A 23,109-nucleotide genomic window follows, 5' to 3' on the forward strand; every position below is an offset into this window, starting at 1 on the left:
CTGGCTTCACAGTTGGAATCCTCCTGTCTTGACTTCTTGAGTCTCTGGGATTACAGGCATGTGCCACTTGACCACTGAGCCACATCCCCAACACTATTTTTCATTTTATTTAAAAACAGGGTCTGAGTTGCTCAGTGCCTTGCTATTGCTGAGGCTAGCTTCAAACTCATAATTCTCCTGTCTCAGCTTCCTGAGACCCTCAGTGAGACCCTGTCTAAATTTATAAAAGAGCTAACGATGAAGCTCAGTGACAGAACACCCCTGAGTTCAATCCCTAGCACTGAAAATAAATTAATAAATGGTTTACTAAAGTATAGACCTAAATGAGAAAAATTAGCTTTAGAAATTGTTCATGGTTTGGGAATGATCTTGACCTTAAGACTTCAGAAGCACCCCCCACACACACACAAAAAAACAAACAAACAAACAAAAAAACCCCCCAGATTTGGTTATGTGAAAACTTCCTGCATGGCAAGACAGCATAAGGCAAATGAGAAGCTCAGAAAGCCTTCCACATTGATAAGACAATTTATTCAACTTGCCATCAGAAATTCAATTAAAATAACAAATAATATATATATTTTTTTGCCAGTTGAAGACCTTCAATTCTAACAATGAGGCAAAGAAAACCAGCACATTTGCATGATACCAAGAAAGTATCTGGCTCTGCCTGTCACAACTTAAAATGCATACTCTCACAGGACAATGGCTAAATACACTGCAGTACATCCTTACCACATAATGTGATGCACAAATCCAGGAAGGCCTGTATACAGTTGAAGAAAACTTCTATGTATAGAAGAAACCTATTAAAAAAAAAATCTCTATAACAACTTAAATGTCTGTCTTTATTTATACAAGGAATGGAAGAATACATTCCAGACCTTTGATGGGATTGAGAAGGGAGGGGTAGATTACCTTTTTCTTAACAAGATACTCTGTATGTTTTGAGCATCCTGTTTGTTAAACCAATAAACAATGATAAATACATAACATGAAAACAAGGTTTAGAATGTAAATTAAAATTCTCATTTTTCAAAGTGAAAACATTAAAAAAAAAACTATTAAAGTTGACAGCTCAAAAATAATGGTTAAAGTAAATCACTTAGGGCAGAAAACCTCAGAATAAATAAATAAAACAGAAGGACTAGGGATGAGGTGGCAGTTTTTTATATTTAACATAGAACTAGGCAGAAGATTCTCCAAGCTGATTTGGCCCACATGTGGTATCCCATACTTTTACCACCTCATAAAAAAGCAAATACCAGGTATATATAACAAGTATATTAACACATAGGCAACAATTATATGCATCACTTGGATCCCCTGGTAAACTGAAAGCAGTTTTAAAAAATATTCCCCACCATCCTTTTAAGACAACTTTCAGGTTACCCACGAATAGGAAGCAACCACATTAAAACGAGTTAAACTATGAAAAATAAAAAGGGCCATGACCTTTATTTAAAAGTATGTAAAGGTAGTATAATATGTACAGGTGGCACATGGTGCCAATTTTATTTGCAGATATAGTATTCCAACTCAAATTTGCAAGTTACACCTTTGCCACAGCCTTAGCTAAATCTTGAACTAGTGCAGAATTCAGCTGTGCTAGAGTGCTGATCTTTGCATGCTTAGATGTAGCATACTTGTTCTTGATAGTCTGGAAGAGAAATAGCACAGTAATTACACTGGAAAAACAAAAGTTTACAATATCCAATGGTATAGGATTCATTTAAAAAATCAACGCTTTGGGCCTGAGGTACAGCGCAGAGGTAGAACAACAGCAGCAACCCAAAACACCTAACATGATCTCCTTAAAAATAAATTATGAATTTGCAGGCAGTAAATCTGAATTATTCTCATTTTCTCAACATCTCATCATTGATTTGACTTACCATATGCTTTGTAAGCCCTTGATTCACCATGACTATATTCTTAGCCAGGTGCTGCATAACAGGAAGAAGAGACTCTTCAGTATATGACAGGTAATGCTGTAGAATTGGTGTCTAAGACAAAAACAAAATGTCAAAAACGTTCAACCTGGAACAAAACCCACTTATCAATGGACTTCTTATTACAAATGTCTATACAACTTTTCATAAAGTTTCTAGATGTTAGTCAACAGGGGTAGGGGGACACATACTATATGACTAATTTTAATTAAAATTTAAGACAAGTTTGAGCCTCTTTCTTCCCCAGTTTCTCTTTCAGGCTTCTGTAGAAACCTCTGCTCAAATCTCATTACACTAATGTAATTGCTGGGTTGTCCACCCCAAAGCTAGATTCCAAGTTCCTTGAGGCTGAGTTTCTTATTCATAGCTCTATTTCTAAGGTTTAGGGTAGTACCTGACACACGATGGGAGAAATATTAGTTGAATCAATGATTACGAATGAATTTCCAGTTATGCCATTTGACAGAGTTTCTACATATATAAAGGGTAACAGCTACTATGTCTTTCTCAAAGGGTTTATGGAGATTAAATTCAGTAAACAAATGAGAGCATTCTACCAAGATGACATCGTAAACAAATTATTTTTAGCATTCCTTCTATAGATTCTATATTTAGGAACCAGTGGAAATGACAAAATTCTGTATTCAAACATCATTTACAATTTAAAAGCTTCGGAGTTCTGTGAGATAGAGCTTACCCATTCACCATTGTCAAGAATTTTCAGTGCTAAGCAAAAAGCTCCTGCTGCAATTTGAGAAGGAGGAAAGTGCACCATATCATAGTCCAACATAGTTAGTTCCATCAGGTATTTAGCCAAAGTATGTTGCTCAACATCAACCTAGAACAAAACCCACTTATCAATGAACTTCTTATTACAAATGTCTACAAGTTCTCAAATGCAATTGCCCATAAAAAGCTTCATAATGATATTAATATGTAACCTGATTATAAATAAAAAACATCTTTATCCCTTCCCAAACGTCATTAGGTATTTAATATATAACCAGCAGCAGTATTCCCTAATACATCCTAACGAAGGCTTCTCAAGGAGTATGTACCTCTCCAATCTTAGATGCTCTGCGAAGGAAGTGCAGTGGTAGAGGGCGACCCAGACCAAAGTTTAAAACTCTCAGAATCTTCATTTCCATTTGTCTGATTTGGTGCTTAGTGTAAGTGTTGTTAGTCACAAAAGCAAAGTCACCAATTTCTGGAGGGTACATTTCTTCATATTTGCTTGCAATAAACATGGCAGTGACACCAACCAGCTGCAGCATCTTCTTGGGCACACAATTATCCTATAATGAGAATTTCAACTGGGTAAATAACATGTACTTCAAAAGGAGAAAGTTATGAAAGATACATACTTCTATAGCAAAATCTTAACTAATGACATTTTATCTCCTGAGACAGATTATAGCTGAAAAATAAGTTTCTTAGGACTAAGCTAAGACCCTAGAATAGAGAACCTTCAGTTACTGAACCAGGCTCACCTGCATAAACCGATCAATAATGGAAACAGTCATATACATGGTCTCCTGCAGCAACCTGAATTTCATTTGAACCTGTATTAGCCAGTCAATTAGGATAGCTCTCATGTTTCCAGTGACTTCCCGACCCAGTAGGTATTTTGGTCTCACTGACTGTTCTTCCTGCAAAAAAAAAAAAAAAAAAAAAAAAAAAAAAAAAAAAATCCAGATTATCCTTAGAAGCACAACTGCATGTGACATTTATGTCCAGAAAGGTGAGTTTTTTTTTGTTTTTAAATATAATAGTTTTGAGTTATTTAGAATCTAAGTTTTTAGTCCAATTATTCATTTGGTAACTAACTTCACTGGGGAAGAAAGCAAATCTTAGCTAGAACAATGTGGCAGGTTTTTAACATTGTCAGATGTTATAATGTCCAATTCATTACCACTGCTGCTGGCGCACATTCTGTATCCACCTTCCTCACAAATAAAGACACTATACCATCATTTCAGATCTTTTCACTGAAGACTGAAAAACCAGAGCCTGACTGAGATTTTAGGAAATAAGAGAAAAATGTCAATAACTTGGGTGTCAACATACTTTATATATAAACAAAGTTATGAATTGTAATGTAAAAAACAACAACAAAGTACATGTATAAAGGCAAAAAAAAAAAAAAGAAAGAAAGAAAGAAATGCTGCCAGGGGGCTGGGGTTTCGGCTCAGTGGTAGAGCGCTTGCCTAACGTGTGACACTGGGTTTGATCCTCAGCACCACATAAAAATAACTAAAATAAAGTTAAAAAAATTTTTAACAACAGGGCTGATGCTGTGGCTCAGTGGTAGCACACTTGCCTGGCATACGTGAGGCACTGGGTTTGATTCAGCACCACATATAAATTTAAAGATAAATAAATAAAGGGTCAGTCAACAACGAAAAAAATTAAAAAAAAAAAAAATTTACCAACAACAAAAAAACGAGGGCTGAGGTTGTGGCTCAGTGGTAGAGCACTTGCCTCACATGTATGAGGCCCTGGGTTCGATCCTGAGCACCACATAAAAGTTAATAAGTAAAGTTGTGTCCATCAACAACTAAAAATACTAAAGAAACAAAACAAAACCAAATGCTGCCAGGCATGATGCTGCATGCCTGTAATCCCAGTGACTTGAGAGGGTAAGGCTGTAGTAATGCAAATTCAAAGCCAGCCTCGGCAACTAAGCTGATCGTAAGCAACTTAGTGAGACCTGTCTCAAAATAAAAAGGCGTGGTGGTTCATGCCTGTAATCCCAGTGGCTCAGGAGGCTGAGACAGGAGGATCGAAAGTTCAAAGCCAGCCTCAGCAAAAGTGAGGCACTAAGCAACTCAGTGAGACCCTGTCTCTAAATAAAATGCAAAACAGAAATGGGGATGTGGCTCAGTGGTTAGGTGTCCCTGAGTTCAATCCCCAGTACCAAAAATAAATAAATATATAAATAAATAAAAAAGGGTTGCAGATGTGGCTCAGTGTCCCTGGGTTCAATCTCTAGTTAAAACAAAACAAAACAAATCCACTGCCTGTAATCCCAGAAATTGAGGAGGAGGCAGGAGGATCACAAATTTGAGGCCAGCATGGGCAACCTAGTGAGACCTCGTCTCAAAATTAAAAAATAAAAGGAACAGAAGATGGAGTGTACTCTGTGCTTCTATTCCCAGTAACCTCCCCGCCAAAAGGAAAATGTTGCCAAAGTCCTGCTTCATTACTGTAAACTGTTGATAGAAAGTATCTTTAATAGTTGGGTATAGCAGCACATGCTGGTAGTCCCAACTATTCAGGAGGCTGAGGCAGGAGTATCACTTGAACCCAGGAATTCAAGGTCAGCCTGGGAAACATAATGAGACCCCATTTCAAACAAAACAACAATAACCCCCCCAAATTTTAATGAAACTAAATATAGTTTAGAAAAAATGGATTCTAGTGATTTTACTGACCTCAAGTTGTCTCAGATAAGCATAGATATCCTTTACATATTCACTACAAAGGTTTGGATCTACTCCATCTTCTGCATCCACATCACTCACTGCAAGAATTACATCAGAGAAAGCCTGACACAGATATTCTTCTGCAGGAGCACATCCAGATGTTTCCATTGGGCTTGCAGAGGGAGTATCAACCTTGAAACAGAGAGAACTTTTGAAATAATTGCAGAGGACACACACTATAACTTGGGAATGAAGGTCAGATTATTGGTAACACCAACTCAAGAAACAATACTGCTGAAGACAATTCATTTCCTTAGAAGAAAAGAATTAGATTTGTTCAATTTCTTCTCAGGAAATGAATAATATAAAAAAGAAAATGTCAATTTAGATTAAGCAATTTAAAGTCAGCAGAATGTAACTGCTAACAGGCAAAAGAGAAGCAAATTCATATTCTAGACTTTCTGCCAAAGAAAACCAGCAAGTCATAAAGCTGTTTATCAGCATCATGTGAAGTTAATTAAAAAACTAATGACAAATGAGCCTTTAGTCCATTTCTTTTTTTTTTTAAAAGGTGAAATTTTTAAATGTCACTCCTTTTTTTAGTTGTTAATATTTTTTTAGTCGTTGGCAAACTTTTATTTTATTTATTTATATGCGGTGCTGAGAATCGAACCCAGAGCCTCACACATGCCAGGCAAGCGCTCCACCACTGAGCCACAACCCCAACCCCCTTTAGTCCATTTCAAAACGGGAATTGCTTCTCACTACTCAGGAAAATGTAAGTTCTGTCCTGAGTACCAAGGATTAACTGACTTTATTACCATTAACCATTTCCTTTATGCTCCTTTTACCACACTGTTCAAATATTTATTGAGCACCTTCTTCAAGTCAAACTGTGCTAGGAATTGCCTCATAGCATCCTTAAGAGGCTTTAAATTTAGTAGAGACATAGTAAAGAAACTCATGAGATTGATTGTGGGAACAGAGAAAGGGTGGGGAAATTAGGGGAAGTTTCAGGAGCTGATGCTTGAGCTGTTTTGAGAAAAACAAAAAGGTTATTTGCTAAATGAGACAGAGGATGGGAAAGGCATTCTTAAAGGGGAAATCAAAGACAAGAAACAGTATGGGGCCAGGTGAGGTTGCACAGGCCTGTGATCCCAGCTATTTGGGAGGCTGAGGAGTAAAATCACAAGTTTAAAGAAAGCCAGTCTTGTGCAACTTAGTGAGACCCTTAATCAGTATAGGACTTTAAAAAACAGAAAGAAAAAGTTAATTATTGGGCATCTTTGGTTGGTTGTATGTTTTGGTGCTGTGGGTACTGGACCCAAGGCCTCATGCATGCTAAGCAAATGCTCTATCAGCTAACTACTTTCCTAGCCAAAAAGTTCTTAGTTTTAGACTGTTAATCCATTTTCTTCTTCACTCTTTGGAGGAGATATATATATTCTTTTCCACTCCTTTTTATACTCCAACATCACAGACAATTCTTTTCAAGAAAATATTGTTTCAGCCAATGAATTTTGGATAGTATTGGCCTGTACTTAGACAAAAAGTTTCAGGCATCTACTGTTTAATATCATTTAAAAAGGGGATAATATAAGAAAACAATTAAAAGCCAAGATTCTGAGCTGGGGTCGTAGCTCAGTGCAAGAGGCGCTGCCTAGCATATGTGAGGCACTGGGTTCAATTCTCAGCACCACATATATTAAATAAAATAAAGGTCCATTGACAACTAAAAAAAAAAGCCGAGGTTTTGAAGCTACAGCAAGGGCTTAAATTTCATATTGACCATCATTTAATTTCTTTTAGCCATTATCCAAAAAGTAGAAATAATACCTATCCCTGAGAGTAAATAAAGATTATGTGAGTTAATGCACATAAAGTGTTTAGCAGGGCTTGCCCTATGCTAAGCACTCAATAAAGAGTAAGTTTACCAAAATAGGTTCAGGCGAAAGTTTTTCTTCCTTGACAGGTTCAGGCTCAGGTTCAGGCTCAGGCTCTGGCTCTGGCTCTGGCACACACACGGGTGCCTTTTCCAAAGGTTTTGATAGTTTTTTAGCAATAACTTTTCCAGTAGCTGATGGTTTTGCTTCCTGTGGATGAAAGAGAGAGAATGGAATGTTTCTCTATCAAGGGTCACAGCTGGAATGTGGGCTCTTCAGGGAAGTTGGGTGAGGAAGATAGTTACCTTTTTCAGAAGCACTCTGGTCTGCAGCTGTTCACTGACTTTATTACCAATGTCTCCAAGAGCTGTTCTTGGCCTCAGCCCAGGCTTGGAGGCTGCAACAGTGGCCACAGGCACACGCTTTGCCCCTGCCATACTAATCTTGGTCTTATTGTCAGCATTAATTTTCGTGTTCTGAAAGAAGAAAGAGCACTTTTGACGGCTGGTTCAGGGAGGCTCGAGTAAGTCAAGGGTTAATTAAGGTGGACACAATTGAGAAGGAAAGCTGGCTGCAAATGGGTTCTAAGGAGAGACGTGGTTCCAGGCTCTAAGGCCTCAGCAGTCATTTTCTTCCCAGAAACTCTTCATTCACCTATTGCGGGATTACCTCTTTAGTCCCCGCTTAGTCCCGTGAATTACAGTCGAAAGGGGTTTTCAAGTACAGATACTGCTCTGGGAAAAGGTTTACGCTGTTGGTGGGGGGCTTACTCAGGGGTCCTCCATTGCTTTTTTAAAAAGGTTTCCCGTTGATCCTCCTCCACCTACTCTCAAGGTCTATATCCAAGATCCGTTCAATTTTTTCTCACCTTCCTTCATCCCCAAAAGTCCCCCAGCTCGCCAGAGGCCCAGCTCAGTTCTCTCCCGGTAACCCCTTTCCCATACTGCCCCCGTAGTAGCCACGGTCCTCTCGGGTTCCGGGGACACCCGCAGGTGAGTCAAGGCAGGAAGCCCGGAGCAAGGAAGACCGCGTTTTTTCACGGTCCGCAACGGCTCACCCTGGTGACTCGGAGCGCCATGGCTTTCTCTTCACCAGGCAGCGGCTCAGTTGGCAGAAGCAGCAACGGGAACACCGGATTCTCGGACTAACTAAAGACCTGACCCCAGCACAGATAAACAGCCGTTCCTCTGCAGCACGCCGGGAGGAGCCGGCCCGCTCGGGTTTAAACCCCGCACCGCTCCCTCCTTATTGGTCCATTCATGGAACTCGCTCCCTTCCCATTGGCCCCAGTCTGTTCTTGCGAATGCATTTCCAGGGCGACCCCACGAAGACGTTCGACAGGGGCGGGGCCAGGGAAAGCTGCGGCCCCCAAGACACCGCCCTCCGCTCGCGCTGTCTGGCTCCGCGCCTGCGCTCTGGAGCACCGCGGCCTCCTGGGAGAGGCGTGTTGCGTGCACCGCCTACTAGGGAGGGCGTGAGTGTGTGTTCTCTGCGCCTGCTGCAGTCTTTCCTCCTTGGAGAGCGACATTGTGTTGTTCGTAGTTTTAGAAACTTGCACCTCTGGCTCTAGACAAGTTTATTGTTACACACTCTCTTCCCTTTCAGTAACAGTAATAACATCTTAAAGTTCATGAAAGACTTTAATGTAGGTAATTCTTTCATTCGATCATTCCAGTAGCTCCGTGGATTTACAATATGGTGTTATGGGATACACATACATGCTACAAATGGGCATCTCTTGAAGCAAAGTTAACGCATTTACTTTTCAGTTACTCTTTTTTTTTTTTTTTTTTTTTTTTTTTTAGGTTATGGGGATTAAACCCAGTGGTGCTCTACCACTGCACTTCATTCACAGCCCTTTTTATTTTTGGTACCAGTAATTGAACCCAGGAGTGTTCAAACACTGAGCCACCTCCCCAGCCCTTTTTAAAAAAATTTTAAATTTATTTTTGGTGCCAGGGATTGAGCTTAGGGGCACTTGACTTCAAGCCTCATACCCAGCCCTATTTTGTATTTTATTTAGAGACAGGGTCTCCCTGAGTTGCTTAGCACCTCGCCATTGCTGAGGCTGGCTTTGAACCACCATCCTCCTGTCTCAGCCTCCTGAGCTACTGGGATTACAGGCGTGTGCCCCTGCGCCGGCCCCTTTCTTATTTTTTGAGACAGGTTTTAATTAAACTGCTCAGAGCCTTGCTAAATTGTTGAGCTGACCTTGAACTTGCAACTTGCAATCGTCTGTCTCAGCTTCCCGAACCGCCGGGATTACAGGCCTATGCCACCACTCCTGGCTCCAGCCCTTTTTAAAAATAATAATATTTATTTTTCTAAGTTGCTGAGGCTGGCCTCAAATTTGTGATGTTCCTGCCTCAGGTTCGCTGGGATTACAGGAGTGCAGGTAGGTTTATGGAGGTCTTTTGGAATCAGTACTTGAGAAGGTAGTGAAATTAGTTTTTTGTTATATTTTGAATGTGGCCTTGTGTAGTTGAACTTTCTTTGACTCATGCAAAAAAGTCTCCTCAGCATAAAAGCTTTATTTATTGTGATGATTATAGCAGTCTTGGGAGGATAACTAGTTTTGTTTTTGTTTTCTACAAAAACATTGCTCTGGGAGTAAGTTATACTCCCTGAGACAGAGTATTTCACAAGTAAATATCCTATTTGAGAAATCTGTTTCAAGGCTTAACTTTAGTCCTCATGCTACCTTCAGTTTGCTGAATTAAGTGATGGCAAGAAGATGGAGGCAAGCAGAATGTGGTGTCATGAGCCCTGTAGGCCAGGCTACTGGGGGACTAAGGCAGGAGGTTGCTTGTGTTCAGAAGTTTGAGGCCAGCTGGGGCAAGACAGAGAGACCCCCATCTCAGAAATAAAAAAAGAAGCCCTGTATGGTGGTCCACACCTGTAATCCCAGTGCCTGGGGAGACAGAGGCAGAAGGATCACAATTTCAAAGCCAGCAACTTGGGGAGGCTCTAAACAATTTAGTGAGACCCTGTCACAAAACTTAAAAGTTAAAAGGACTGGGGATGTGGCTTAGTGGCTAAGTGTCCCTGGACTCAGTCCCCAGTACCAAATAAAAAATGATGGGGTCAGATTAAAGGAAATGAATAAGAGAAAGGGCAAGTAACAAAAGAGGAGGATGCAAAGAAGAATGGTGGAGAATAGAGAATGAGAGAGGACCCTTACCAGTCCTAGAAATTGAAGAGAGGGTTCTTTCCACATTCCACTCCTGGTTTATCTTCCATTTCTTTAAACAGAAAGTAGTTTTTGTAGAAGACTGAGTAGTAGCCTGATGCCCTCAAACTGCACTGAGGAACATGAAATGTAACAGTGAGAATTTGAAAGCACAATTTAAACTGGGCTTGTGGGTGCATGCCTGTAATCCCCACCCTGGAGGTTGAGTTAGGAGGATTGAAAGTCCTGCAAGTTCATGAGACCCTGTCTTTTTTTTTTATATTTATTTTTTTAGTTGTACACAATACCTTTATTTTGTTTATTTATTTTTATGTGGTACTAAGGATCGAACCCAGGGCCTTGCATGTGCTAGGCGAGCGCTCTACCGCTGAGCCACAGCCTGAGACCCTGTCTTTAAAAAAAATGAAATAAAAAGGATGGCATGTAGCTCAGAGGTAGACTCAGGCATGCACCAGGCACTGGGAATCCCCAGTACTGAAAAAACCCCAAAACAAGATATACAGTTTTATATTGGTGCCCAGCTATACTTTATAATCTGCTGATTGGTGGGGGTAGGGTATATATGGGGGTGGTGAACAGAAGAAATGGTATTGACAGCCACTCCCGAAGGGGCCCCAGCAAACTTCCAGCTGCCAGCTGATTGGCTCCTCTGTGGTGATGTTCATTGGGCTGTTTCCCTGCCCTTTCAGACCACGGAGCTGCTCATTGGGGGACTCTTTGGCTCCGCCCTTGCGACCCAGCCAATCGGCCTCAAGAGTGGGAGGAGAGGGGGGTGGAGAGGCTCTCCACAAGCTGGTGGTGGCAGATGGGCTCTGAGGGAATTCCTGAAGAGCTCCTATGGTGCTGGGTGTGTTCTAAAAATAAAGTTCATTTCTGCTTGATAAGTGGCTCCTGAATTGTGCCCAGCCAGACTGCGGCAAATTGGCCCACTGATTACCCAAAAACTATGGTGCTCACAGCTAATTAACCTGAAAATCAGAGTTTAAACAGAAGTGTCAGCCAGTATATGAAATGAGCCAAGCTTTAAGCTTCAAAATCATTGCTTATAGGCTCAGCAATAGAGCATTTGCCTAGCATGTGCAGAGGCCCTCCGTTCCATCTCCACACCAGAAAAAAAAGAATGGCTAATTCCACTGATTTTCCTACATTATAAACACATGCCCTCTCATCCATAAAGGCTTTTCTCACTTCTAGGAGAAGAAAGAGTTCTTGTTCTCCTTTGAATGTGGAATAATATTACTTTTTTTCATTCTCAAGAGCTTGTATGGCTTCTGGCTCTATATTTTATACATTTTTGGGGTATCTGTGTGTGTGTGTGTGTGTGCATGCTATGGATTGAACTCAGGCAAATGCCACACTACTGAGCTACATCCTTAGCTCCTATTTTACAACTTTTTATATGCTTAGTAACTAGTGCCTTCTTATGAGGGGAGAGATAATGTTATATATCTTTTGTATCATCATCCTGCTTTACATATATTGGGCACTTAATACATCTATTGACTAAATACTTACCTTTGATAAAACTGTTCCAATAAATTAGCTGCTTCCATAAATTCTGCAGGAATCTGCCATATATTTAGTGGATCCAGACTTCATCTGTTTAAGTCAGGGAATAAGTAGCCCTTGGACCATATCTATTGGGAGAATTTGATTCCTAGGTCAGCCCATCTCAGTATAAATTTTCAGTCTTTCATATTAGGCATTCCTATTTGCTCTTATGGAAAATTGAGGCAACCAATAAAAGGATAAGTCAGTATAATTTGATTAATTTGTAACCGTTAAAGAGAGGCACAGTTACAGATATTTAACCTGGTATTCAAGTAGACTCAAAGTCCCACTCCTGACCTTACTTTCTAACCATAGGTATACAAATCTGGGGTATGTGATTGTTATGCCAGATTCGTGGGACCCCAATAGACCTCCAGGAGCCGAATCCGATGCAATCACACAAGAGTCTTTATTGCAAGCTGGAGCCTGGACTCACAACCGTTCCTGAAGCAGTGGTCCCAGGGAGTGAGACCTGGTCCTTTGTTCAGTGAGATTTTATAGGGGAACACTCTATGCATCACAACATCACACAGCAAATCATTCCATACTGCAGGAAAGTCAAACAACTCCTCTTAACATCGATTAGCACATTCACTGGCGGGAACAAGTTGGGTAGAGGTGATTGGCTAATACAAGAGGGGGGTTCGTTTGAACTGATTGGTTTAGGCCACAAGGGGTGTATGTGCTAAACTACATGGTTTCCCAACATGTAATCAACCACCATAAACTACTTGGGGGTCATCTGGCATCCCAGGTATTTTCCCTGTCTTATGCTGATTGGAGGTTGCTAGGGGTGTTGCTATGGGTTCCCACTAAGCCTGAGCCAGGGACACCTGGTGCCACAGACCTCTCCTGTTATTTACAGACAAACAACTCAGCAGGGTGGGTATGTACTTAGGAGTGCTCTGTGGGTTTTTCCAAGGACAAGGGTCACGCCCCCTTCCTTAGGACAGGCCTTGAGGTAGAAGCTGCTGTTATTTATTTATTTTAAAAAATGGAGCCACATTAGTTTCTCATGATAATGCAAAAACAACTACAATTGGGTTTACACAATTCACTCCTGGTGGAATGATTTTCTCATTTTACTTCCAAACCTCATTCATTTCTTAGGTCTGTAAATGCTATCTCCATGAAGTCTTCTTTTCCTTCTAGTTAAAAGTAACCTCTACATTCTGAAATTTGTCACTCTGTGAAGACGTCAAACTGCTCTAAATATTTACTTATAATTTTTTATATTTATTTTTAAGTTGTAGTTGGACACAATATCTTTATTTTATTATTTATTTTTATGTGGTGCACACATGCTAGGTGAGTTATCTACCTACTGCTAAGCCACAATCCTATTTATAACTGTTTATGTGTCTTTTCTTACCTATGGTAATAAGCATACTAAAGAAAAGGTTTGTGTCTGATTCATGTTTTTGAAAAGAAAGTGAGAAGGCGAGCGAGAAATGAAAGACCAGGCAGAGATCCACACAAAGGTTTATTTGTCAAAACAGACAAATAAAGGCCATCCCTCTATATATAGAGTGGAGATATTGTGGTGTTCAGCTTTTGTGGGGTAGGGGTTTGGAGCTGTAGTTGTGGTGCTATGGGATAGGTTGTGGGGGAGTGCTTGCGATAGAGTTGGGCGGGTAGGAATAGCATGGGATTGGCTTAGGTCGATGGCACCCTGGGGCTTTCCAGAGTCAAGGGGTCCTGTCCTTCTGGTATTGGCGTAGGGTTATGGTAACATGGAGTAGGTCACTAATGGGGGTGGGGGTGGGAGTTCTGGTAAAAGGAAGTACAGGAAACTGAAACTTAATCTCGTAAGATGGCGGTTAACATATAAAATGACTGCTCAGTTGTTAAATCAAGACCCTATAGTTTTTATCTTGGAAAAGCAAATTCATAAATAAAAGGCAATGAGTACGTTACCTAGTTCCAGTCATTGTTCTCTCTACTGGGCTTCAGCAAAAAACCTGCCAACTGTCCCTTATATCCTACTCACTCTCCTCCTCTGATCCTTTTGAAACACATTGGTTCATGACAATCTCTTTACTCAGGGAGGTACATCTACAGGCTCCCAAGTCCTCAAAGTGTCATCTGCCTAATCTTGCTGCATCACTGTCCTTCCTGCTCTACATGCGTGCGCACACGCACACACACACATACACATATATTTTTTCTTCCTGTGGTGCTGGGGATTAAATCCAAGGCCTTGCATGTGCTAGGCAAGTGATCCATCACCTAAGCTACACGCCCCCAAGCCTGTTTTGTTTTGAAATCATGCGAAGTACTTCCTTCCTCAAAAGCCCTTGCATTTGATGTACTCTCAGTCTAGAATAGTTGATATTGTGGCCTTTCTTCCATCAGGTCCTAAAGCCTTCTTCCACAGAGAACCTCTTTAATCATTCTTTAGCACATTCTCTGGCACTTTGGCCTGAACTCTGCTTTTGTTGAATGTCAACTCTGAATCCATAATGCCTGGTTTGAAGAGCTGGCTTTCCCATTTACTAGGTATATAATTTTGGGCAAGTTAATTAAACATTCTTTGCCTTAGTTTCCTCATCAGTAAAATGAAGATAATAATTATATATGTATTTATTGCTTAAAACGGTGTTCATCTGACACATGGGAAGGGTTCCATAGCTAATGCTTTTCTTCATAGCACTTAGCACACCTGACATTTTGTTATATATTACGCTGTCTTCACTAGAAAGTATACTTCCTCAGGGCCAGACTGTTAATTATTGATGACTTTATCCCTAGCAACTACAGCAGTGTAGTCAGTGCTTTGCCACTGAGTTACCTCCCCAACAAACCCCCCTCCCCATTTTTTTTTGGTACTGTAGATTGAAGCAGGGACACTGAACTACATCCCCAGCCCTTTTTATTTAATTTTTAAAAAATTTTTACCTTTATTTATTTATATGTGGTGCTAAGGATTGAACCTAGTGCCTCACATGTTCCAGGCAAGCAATCTACCACTGAGCCATAGCCACAGCTCTTTATTTTTACATTTTGAGACCAGGTCTTGCTAAGTTGTCTAGGATGGCATCAAACTTGCAGTCCTGCCTCACCTGCCTCAGCCTCCTGAGTAACTGAGATTATAGACTTGTTTCATAGCAAACCAGCACATTTTCTTTTCTTTCTTTCTTTTTTTTTTGGTACCAGGGATTGAACTCGGGGGCACTCAACCACTGAACCACATCCCCAGCCCTATTTTGTATTTTATTAGAGACAGGGTGTCACTGAGTTGCAAAGCACTTTGCCATTGCTGAGGCTGGCTTTGAACTTGCAATCCTCCTGTCTTAGCCTCCCAAACCGCTGCGATTACAGGCATGCACCTCTGCACCTGGCTAGCACATTTTCTTAAAAAGGCTTTCCATAACTATGTGAATGTTAATATTAAAAAATTTAGGTACTGTCCCAAAGTTGCAGGGGGAACCTCCTTAGGCTTTAAATTCAAATGAAAAATAGCCATAAAATGGAACAATATATATCTGAAAAAAACCTAGTCAACCACACTGCACTATCAAGCTTGATCAGTTCAAGCATACTTAATATATGGTAACACTAGAGCAACAGGAGGAAAAAATGCATATGATCATGTAAAATGCTAATGTAGTGCTTAGCACAAAGTAATTGTGAAATAATGAAAAATTGAAAAAAACCCCAAGGCCCCCCCCAAAAAAAATAACTTGAGAAAGAAAATGAACAATGTAGAAATTAAAATTTCAAAGATTTGACAGTTGTGTACAGCTGTGTAATCACTGTCCTGACCAAGATGTAGAATGATCTCAACACTCCCCAAATATTCCCTTTTCCTCCTTTCCAATAAATTCTGTACACCCTCAAGACCACATGTGCTGTGATACATCCTCCCCTAAGATGTCCAGGCCCTAAAGCCTGGAACCTATGAATATATTACCTTTTCATGGCAAAAGGGTCTTACAACACTTTGAGACGGGGAGCATACCCTAAATGTGTGTGGGCCTCGTGTAATCACACTAAGTCCTTAAAAGTAGAAAAAGAAAGTAGAAAAACCAGAGAGATGCAACAGTAGGGAAAGGGGCAGAGAAATTTGACGCATGACAAGTGACTTGCTGCTGGCTTTGAAGATAGAGGAAGGAGTCCACAAACCCAAGAAAACAGGTGACCTCTAGAAGGTGTGAACAGCAGCAAAGAAACAGGGACCTCAGTCTATATACAGAAAGACTAACTTCAGTCAACAACCTGAATGATCAGGGAAACAGATTCTTTCCTGGAGCCTCCAGAGGAAACACTGACCTGCTGACACCTCCATTTTAGCCCTGTGAAACCTATACTGGACTTGTGACCTACAGAAGCCAGTAAGGTTGCAATAATTTGTAATTATAACAGCAATAGAAAACTTATAATACAGACCACTTCCCATGCTCTATCACTATAGTCTTTATTTATTTATTTTTTTGGTGCTGGGAATTAAACCTAGGGCCTCATGCTTGCTAAGCAAGCACTCTACCACTGTGCTACACTTCAAACCCTAGATTAGTCTTATATATGTTCTTGGACTTAATCATATAAAGGAATCAGTGTGAACTCTTATGTCTGGCTTCTTTCAGTTAACATGTTTTTGAGATTCATCTCTGTGGTATGTAACAGTCATTTTATTTTAATTATTTTTTGCAGTGCTCTTTATAGCTGAGTAGTATTCCAAACACATATTATGAATATGTACATTTTATCTAAATATAAAGCAAAAACAGAATCCTTTGTAGAGAAGTGTCTAATTATGTAGCTTCATTATTTTTCTATTGAAACTAGAAAAGGTTAATGTTATTATGTTAAAGAAACAACAACAAAATTTTTTTTTTTTTGGTACCAGGGGATTGAACCCAGGGATATTAACCATTGAGCCACATCCCTAGCTGTTTTTATTTTTTGAGACAAGGTCTCACTAAGTTGGTTAAGGCCTCATTGCTGAGGCTGGTCTCAAACTCCCAATCCTCCTGCCTAAGGCTCATGAGTCGCTGGGTAACAGGTGTGCGCCACTAGGCCCAGCGATGGGAACAACAAATTTATACTATAAAAGATGCAAAGGGTGGGGGTATAGCACTTGCCTTACATGTGTGAGGCACTGGGTTCGATTCTTAGCACCACATAAAAAAAAAAAAAAAAACCCTAAAAATATTAAAAACAAAATAAAATAAAAGATGCAAGGTCTATTTTAAGGGGAAATCATATGCTCCTAAGTTCGTAATAACAGAAATAATGGTTGAGAGAATGATAAACAATCACCGCCTTTCTCTGAGCAAATGAACTATCAAATAGGCTTCTGTCTTGGATATTATTTTAAACTTATCTGTACACTTAATATCTAATAAATCTCTTAGAATGCTGATTATTTAAAAAAGAGAGAAATTAATGAAAGCTGCCTTTGAAGTTAAAGTTAAAATAATGATTCCTCAAATTATTTAGCCCTTTGCAACTTTTTATTTTCACATATCCTTTTGTTCCCAAACCCTGGTGAAGCAGATTTGAGCACACTGTATTGCCTTTAAGAATGAGGGGAAAAAATATAAAAAAAGAGGCTGATTTGCCTAAAGTCACGTAGTTTCCATGAAATGGAACTAGCAACCTGATTCTTTCAAAACCTAGTTGCTCTAATTTCCAGCTATACCCCTTAACTGTCAGCCCACTTCTCTTCCACCCTGATAGTTCTCAATCAATCATATTAATTTATTTTTGCTGTTATATGCCTTCTAAGGGAAATGAAAAATTTAACATTGGTGTAATATTTATTGTACCCTCCTAACTGCTTAAATTTTTTTATTTTTATTTTATTATTTTTTAAAAATATTTATTTCTTTTTAGTTGTACACAATACCTTTGTTTTTCTTTCTTTATTTTATGTGGTGCTGAGGCTTGAATCCAGGGCCTTGCACATGCTAGGCGAGCGCTCTACCGCTGAGCCACAACCCCAGCCCCTTTTTTTAAATTTTTTTTAGTTGTAGTTGGATACTTGGCTTTATTTTATTTATTTTTATGTAGTGCTGAGGATTGAACCCAGGGCCTCGAACATGCTAGGTGAGCACTCTACCGCTTAGCCATGACCCCAGCCTCCTTTATTTTTTAATATTTATTTTTTAGTTGTAGTTGGACACAATACTTTTATTTTATTTATTTATTTTTATGTGGTGCTGAGGATTGAACCCAGGGCCTCACGCGTGCTAGGCAAGCGCTCCACTGCTGAGCCACAACCCCAGCCCATTATTTACTTATTTTTTTTAAAGGACAAGAAAATCAGTTCTTCCTTAGACCTTCTTTTTATTTTTAAAATATTTTCTTAGTTGTTGATGGACTTTATTGTCTTTTTATTTATTTTTATGTGGTGCTGAGGATTGAACCCAGTGCCTCATGCATGGTAAGCAAGCACGCTACCACTGAGCCACAACCCTACCCTTAAATTTTTTTATTTTAAAAAATCTTAAAGTATAAAAATTGCATTAAAACATCAATGTGCAATTATTTTCCCACCACTCAAACATTTTAATATGAACTGAAGATTCTGGACCAAAAAAACGTGCAAAGAGAAGACATGGAATATAAAAATAACTTACAGCAAATTTCTAAAATTCCTCACATATTAAAACTGGTAAGACAAAAATATCATTTACAATACATGTTTGCCATTATAATAGATAAGAAAATAGTACCCATATTAAATTTATGCTACTTTTCAAAATTCCTAGCATAAGAATGAAACTATTCAGATGCTTATAAATAGATATTCAAAAGTTTCTTTTGGATAACTTTCTTTGGTATTCATAAAACAGCATATATTATATATTTATTATAAAGTCTTTTTGGATGATATATCCATTTAAAATTCGAAATGAAAATATAATTAGATATCATTATTCAAAGTAATTATATGTCAGTTTGATTTCATGCTGTCTAAATGTTTACAGACAAATTTTACTTATTAAACCCCGACATAACTATTTTTTGTTTATTTCTTTTTCTTTTTGGTACCAGGGATTGAACTCAGGGGCACTTGACAACTGAGCCACATTCCCAGTCCTATTTCTGTATTTTATTTAGAGACAGGGTCTCATTGAGTTGCAAAGCACTTTGCTGAGTTGCTGAGGCTGGCTTTGGACTTGCAACCCTCCTATCTCAGCCTCCTGAGCCCCTGGGATTACAGGGGCTAAGCTAATGTGTGTCACTGCGCTCGGCTTGATTATTTCTTACTTAGCTACATTTTCCAAAAATTAGAAAAAAGTTATATCTATAGGCAGAGAATTCAACTCTGAGTTGGTAATCATTTTCTTAATTGGCTGTTCTACAACATATGGAGGCAAATGAGAAGTTGAAAAGCATAGGATTGCTTGGATACCAGTGTGATAAACAGCTTGGAATGCCAAATGCATAATAAGAAATGGAATATTCTACTCTGGAGAAAGATGACAAGTAAATGAATAACATGGACACAACTTAGTATAAGTTTTTTACCCTAATAAATTAATTATTCATTTGCAAATATTACCAAAAGTAAAAAAATTTATTTTACAGAGTGGTTGGTTTTGTAATACATCAAAAACGGTAAAGTTATCCTTCCCTATTCTCACTGCTTATCTCAAATCAGTGGCTGAAGTTTCTTCTAAATAATTTAGTTTACATTTAAAGTGGCAATACAGATTTTACTTTTAAGTTATAATTAGAAACCAGTTTTATATACAGAAAATCCATAAATATAGAATTTTTATTCCTATTTTATCCTCAGGCTATGCAAAAATTGACTAAAAACTTTTCATTTGGGTCTTTGTAATAAACATGTAAATACATATTTACAATGGAGATGCTTTCTGATAGAAAGTAAACATACAGAAGTAATTTTGGTCTTCACTAGAATCCATCATTATGTGTCCATTTTTGAAGATGATGCAGTACATCATGTTCCCTCAAAATTTAAATTGCTCTTATAATTCAAATATGGTAATTATTTTTCTTATACCATTATGCTTCATTCTGTATTTAAATATTCTTTAAGAAAGATTCCTTGATCCAACAGTAGGGAGCTTTAAAAGTTTTTGTACAATTATGTGCAATTTTTGTCCTTCTGGCAATATTATAAACAGCGTCATTTAATCATTGTCATTTCCCAGGGATAATTCCTGATTATCTTACATGATATAAGTACCATCTTTGCAGTATTTCAGGGACTCCATTTGTTTTGTCATAGCCAGAACATCATGAAATCCAGTACTTAGGCCAGACATGTGTTGAAAGTATGCCTCTTTTTCCACTTGAATTGTTAAATTGTTTACTCCAGCATCTTTAAGTATTCCTGTAACCTGTTACAAAAATCCAGACATTTAAAAGCATTTAAAGTATTTAATCTTTACATAAAGCATTACATCTTTACATCTTACATAATTAATATATTTTTTACAGTTATAGATAGTCTAAGATTAAACCCTCAGAGAAATGTTTATTATCTAGTTAAAATGTTAGATAGATCTGTGGGGCTGTGGCTGTGGCTCAGTGGTGGAGTGCTTGCCTCACATGTGCCAGGCACTAGGTTTTTATTCTCAGCACCGCATAAAAATAAAAATAAACAAAGGTATTGTGTCAATCTATAACTAAAAATAAAATAAAAAAGTTAGATATATCTGTAAGAAGGTCATTAAATTACTGACCTGACATTTAAAGTAGAAAATAAAAACAGCTAAGGTTTCCATATGTTGCATCTACCATAGGGCCACAGGAATTTCTTTTTTTTTTGGTGGTACTGAGGATTAAACCTAGGGCCTTAACACATGAACAGGCAAGTGCTCTACCACCGAACCACATCTCCAGCCCTTGGGACTGTTTTGATCCTGCCGCAGTCTGGCTGGGCACAAATAACAGAGCCGCCACAAAGCCTTGTAGGTTCAAACAGCAACTCTTTATTCCCAAACTCTCACCAGCACTCTACACACACTTCCCGGGAACACACTCCCTCCACCAACTCCGCGCGCCAATTCTCAAGGAACACCCCCCCCCAAGAGAACTCCAAAGTAGAGGGCGCCCGAGGCAGCAGGATTCGCCCTAATCCCAGAGCAGGGTCAACTTTCAACCATTCCCTCTGGCAAAATGCCAGGTGTCATTCCGACTAAACTATGGCTGTCAACATGATCCTTATCTCCAAATATATCATATACCCTGCCAATCTGGTTATTATTAATTTAGGGCATATTTACAATAATTTATTTCTTGATAACCTACTGGGAACCAAGATGGATCATAAATGAAATTTTTTTGGTGATACTAGGGATTGAACCTAGGGCTTTGTACATGGTAGGCAAGCACTCTATCACTAAGCTATAGTGGTAGTCCTTTTTTTCCACTGTTTTATTTTGAGACAAGTTCTTGCTAAATTGCCCAGTCTGGCCTTCAACTTGCAGTCTTCCTGCTTCATCCTCCTGAGTAGTTGGGACTACAGGCATGCACTACCATGCCTGGCTAAGATTAATATTTTTGAAGAGTAAATAACTACTGAGCCATATAACGAGGTGTGCAATTTTATGTATAAATCATCTCAACTGAAATTACTAAAAGAAAAGAATATTATTACCTGCTGTACTATTCTTTGTTCCATCACATCAGACGTCACCTGTATATGAATTGTTCCCGCCACAATGCTGGCAGAATGACGCCAAAAATGAGGGTCTCGGTATGATATTAATCCTTCAATTTTCTGTATCTGTCAAATCAAAGGAGAGGTGATATAAATGGTCTCAAAGACTAATTTATTTATTTATTTATATTTAATTTTTTAGTACCAAGGATTGAACCAGGAATGTTTAAACACCAAGCCACATTCCCAGCCATTTTTTTCTATTTTATTAAAGACAAGGGCTTGCTGAGTTGCTTAAGGCCTTGTTAAGTTGCTGAGGCTGGCTTTCAACTCACAATCTTCCTGCCTCAGCCTCTGGAGTTGCTGGGGTTACAGGTATGTTCCACCACACCCAGCTAAGGCTAATTTATTTAAAATGGTATGTTCTCTGCTAGAAATCAAACATAGATTCCTTGGTCTAGAATCATTATGCTGATTAAAAAAAGAAAAAAAAGAAGAAGAAGAAGAAGAAAATGGTATTAAGGATAGGCCAGAAGTAGTAAGGTGCAGAAGGATAGCTAGCTTGAAGTAAAGGTATCTTTATATAACATGTACTTTGCCTATTCTAAACATTATCTGAATATGTTCAATGAAATACATGGTTCAGTTACACTGATACATACATATACACATTATTTGTCATACAGAGCTAACATATTCAAAAGTTTCTTCAATGTTCAACAATAGAGGATTGGTTATATAAATGGTACACAGTCATTAAAAATGTATTAGAGGGCTGGGGTTGTGGCTTGGTGGTAGAGCACTTGTCTAGCATGGGTAAGGCACTGGTTTGGATCCTCACCACCACATTAAAAAATAAATAAATAAAACATAAAGTTATGTGTCTAGTTTTCAAAGCCCTGAATTTGATAACCAGCACAAACACACAACAAAATAAAATCACAAAATCAACTTTTTTCTTTTTTTTAATATTTACTTTTTTGGTTGTACACAATAACTTCATTTTAATATTTATTTTATATGGTGCTGAGGATCGAACCCAGGGCCTTGCACATGTTAGGCAAGAGCTCTACCGCTGAGCCACAACCCCAGCCCTCAACTTTTCCTTTTTTAAAGATATTAATTGGCTTTTATGTTAGTCTCTAGTAAAGAAACTCATTCCATAACATACTTTATGGACAACACTATGTTCCACAATTGCAATGCCAACCCCAATTTCTTTAATTTGATATGGCAAACCACAAAGTGAATAAACATTGTTGTATTTGTTTTTACTAGGAATTGTTTATATCCCCAGTCTATTTTTCTATAAAACTGTTTTTTTCTTGATTTAAAAGGAATATGAATAGTAAGTCTTTGTATTTTTATATGTTCTTCAAACATTTCCTCTTGATCTGCCATTTGTATTTCATGTTCATTAATGGACTCTTTCTCTAACAAGCAATTTTCAATTTGTTAAATGTGTAGATCCCTGCCTTACTTTTTAGCTTCTGGTTTCACTTTAAGGTTATAAAAGCTTTTG

At 38.7% G+C, this 23,109-nt stretch overlaps 2 protein-coding genes across 3 annotated transcripts in view; both read right to left on the reverse strand.

Annotated features, from left to right (window-relative positions):
• Nucleotides 1-512: 512 nt before the first annotated feature.
• Nucleotides 513-8,638, reverse strand: Ccnb1 (cyclin B1). The gene is made up of 9 exons (XM_015482282.2): nt 8,318-8,638; nt 7,566-7,736; nt 7,312-7,470; nt 5,387-5,569; nt 3,443-3,601; nt 3,011-3,247; nt 2,650-2,790; nt 1,896-2,006; nt 513-1,660 (listed from the first exon to the last, which is right to left on the reverse strand). Exons 1-9 carry the CDS (start codon nt 8,336-8,338, stop codon nt 1,553-1,555), a joined length of 1,290 nt encoding a protein of 429 aa, XP_015337768.1. The 5' UTR covers nt 8,339-8,638; the 3' UTR covers nt 513-1,552.
• A 10,872-nt stretch (nt 8,639-19,510) lies between these two features.
• Nucleotides 19,511-23,109, reverse strand: part of Slc30a5 (solute carrier family 30 member 5) — a 32,531-nt gene continuing 28,932 nt past the window's right edge. For both annotated transcript variants that reach the window (XM_015482283.2, XM_048806076.1), the window contains 2 exons: nt 21,585-21,713; nt 19,511-20,322 (listed from right to left, as the gene is read on the reverse strand). In XM_015482283.2, coding sequence (XP_015337769.1) covers nt 20,152-20,322; nt 21,585-21,713 — 300 coding nt within the window. In that variant the 3' untranslated portion in view covers nt 19,511-20,151. The remainder of the gene's footprint in view (nt 20,323-21,584; nt 21,714-23,109) is intronic.

Source organism: Marmota marmota, unplaced genomic scaffold (genome assembly GCF_001458135.2).
Source record: "Marmota marmota marmota unplaced genomic scaffold, marMar, whole genome shotgun sequence".
Classification (NCBI taxonomy): domain Eukaryota; kingdom Metazoa; phylum Chordata; class Mammalia; order Rodentia; family Sciuridae; genus Marmota; species Marmota marmota.